This window comes from Nannospalax galili, unplaced genomic scaffold (genome assembly GCF_000622305.1).
Source record: "Nannospalax galili isolate Female #2095 unplaced genomic scaffold, S.galili_v1.0 scaffold366, whole genome shotgun sequence".
In the NCBI taxonomy this organism is placed as follows: Eukaryota; Metazoa; Chordata; class Mammalia; order Rodentia; family Spalacidae; genus Nannospalax; species Nannospalax galili.
The window spans coordinates 40,496-40,745 of record NW_008355168.1 but is presented as its reverse complement, the minus strand read 5'-3'; the positions used below and the strand labels follow the sequence as shown (position 1 = coordinate 40,745).

Below are 250 nucleotides of genomic sequence, written 5' to 3'. Positions count from 1 at the left end.
TTCCCGACAAATCCATCTGGGCACTGGCAGACAAAGTCTGAGAAATACAGAGCCTGCCAACACGTCCCCCCATTGAAACATCTTGGTTCACTACAACCTGTCAAGTGCAAACAAGGAAACTCCTAACTACTTTCAAAGCAGCTCCAAGAAAATAAGAAATAAAACTGTAAAAGTGCTCTATATGCCAGCCACTGTGCTACAGATTTCACAAAATAACCTCAATGCCAGGCACAAACTATATATATATATA

The 250-nt window shown here is 40.8% G+C and overlaps 1 protein-coding gene across 4 annotated transcripts in view; it reads right to left on the bottom strand.

Moving 5' to 3' along the window:
- Window positions 1–250, bottom strand: part of Plat (plasminogen activator, tissue type) — a 24,527-nt gene that overhangs the window by 11,072 nt on the left and 13,205 nt on the right. For all 4 annotated transcript variants that reach the window (XM_008852290.3, XM_029555655.1, XM_029555656.1 and 1 more), the window contains one exon: window positions 8–97. In XM_008852290.3, the coding sequence (XP_008850512.1) occupies window positions 8–97 (90 nt within the window). The remainder of the gene's footprint in view (window positions 1–7; window positions 98–250) is intronic.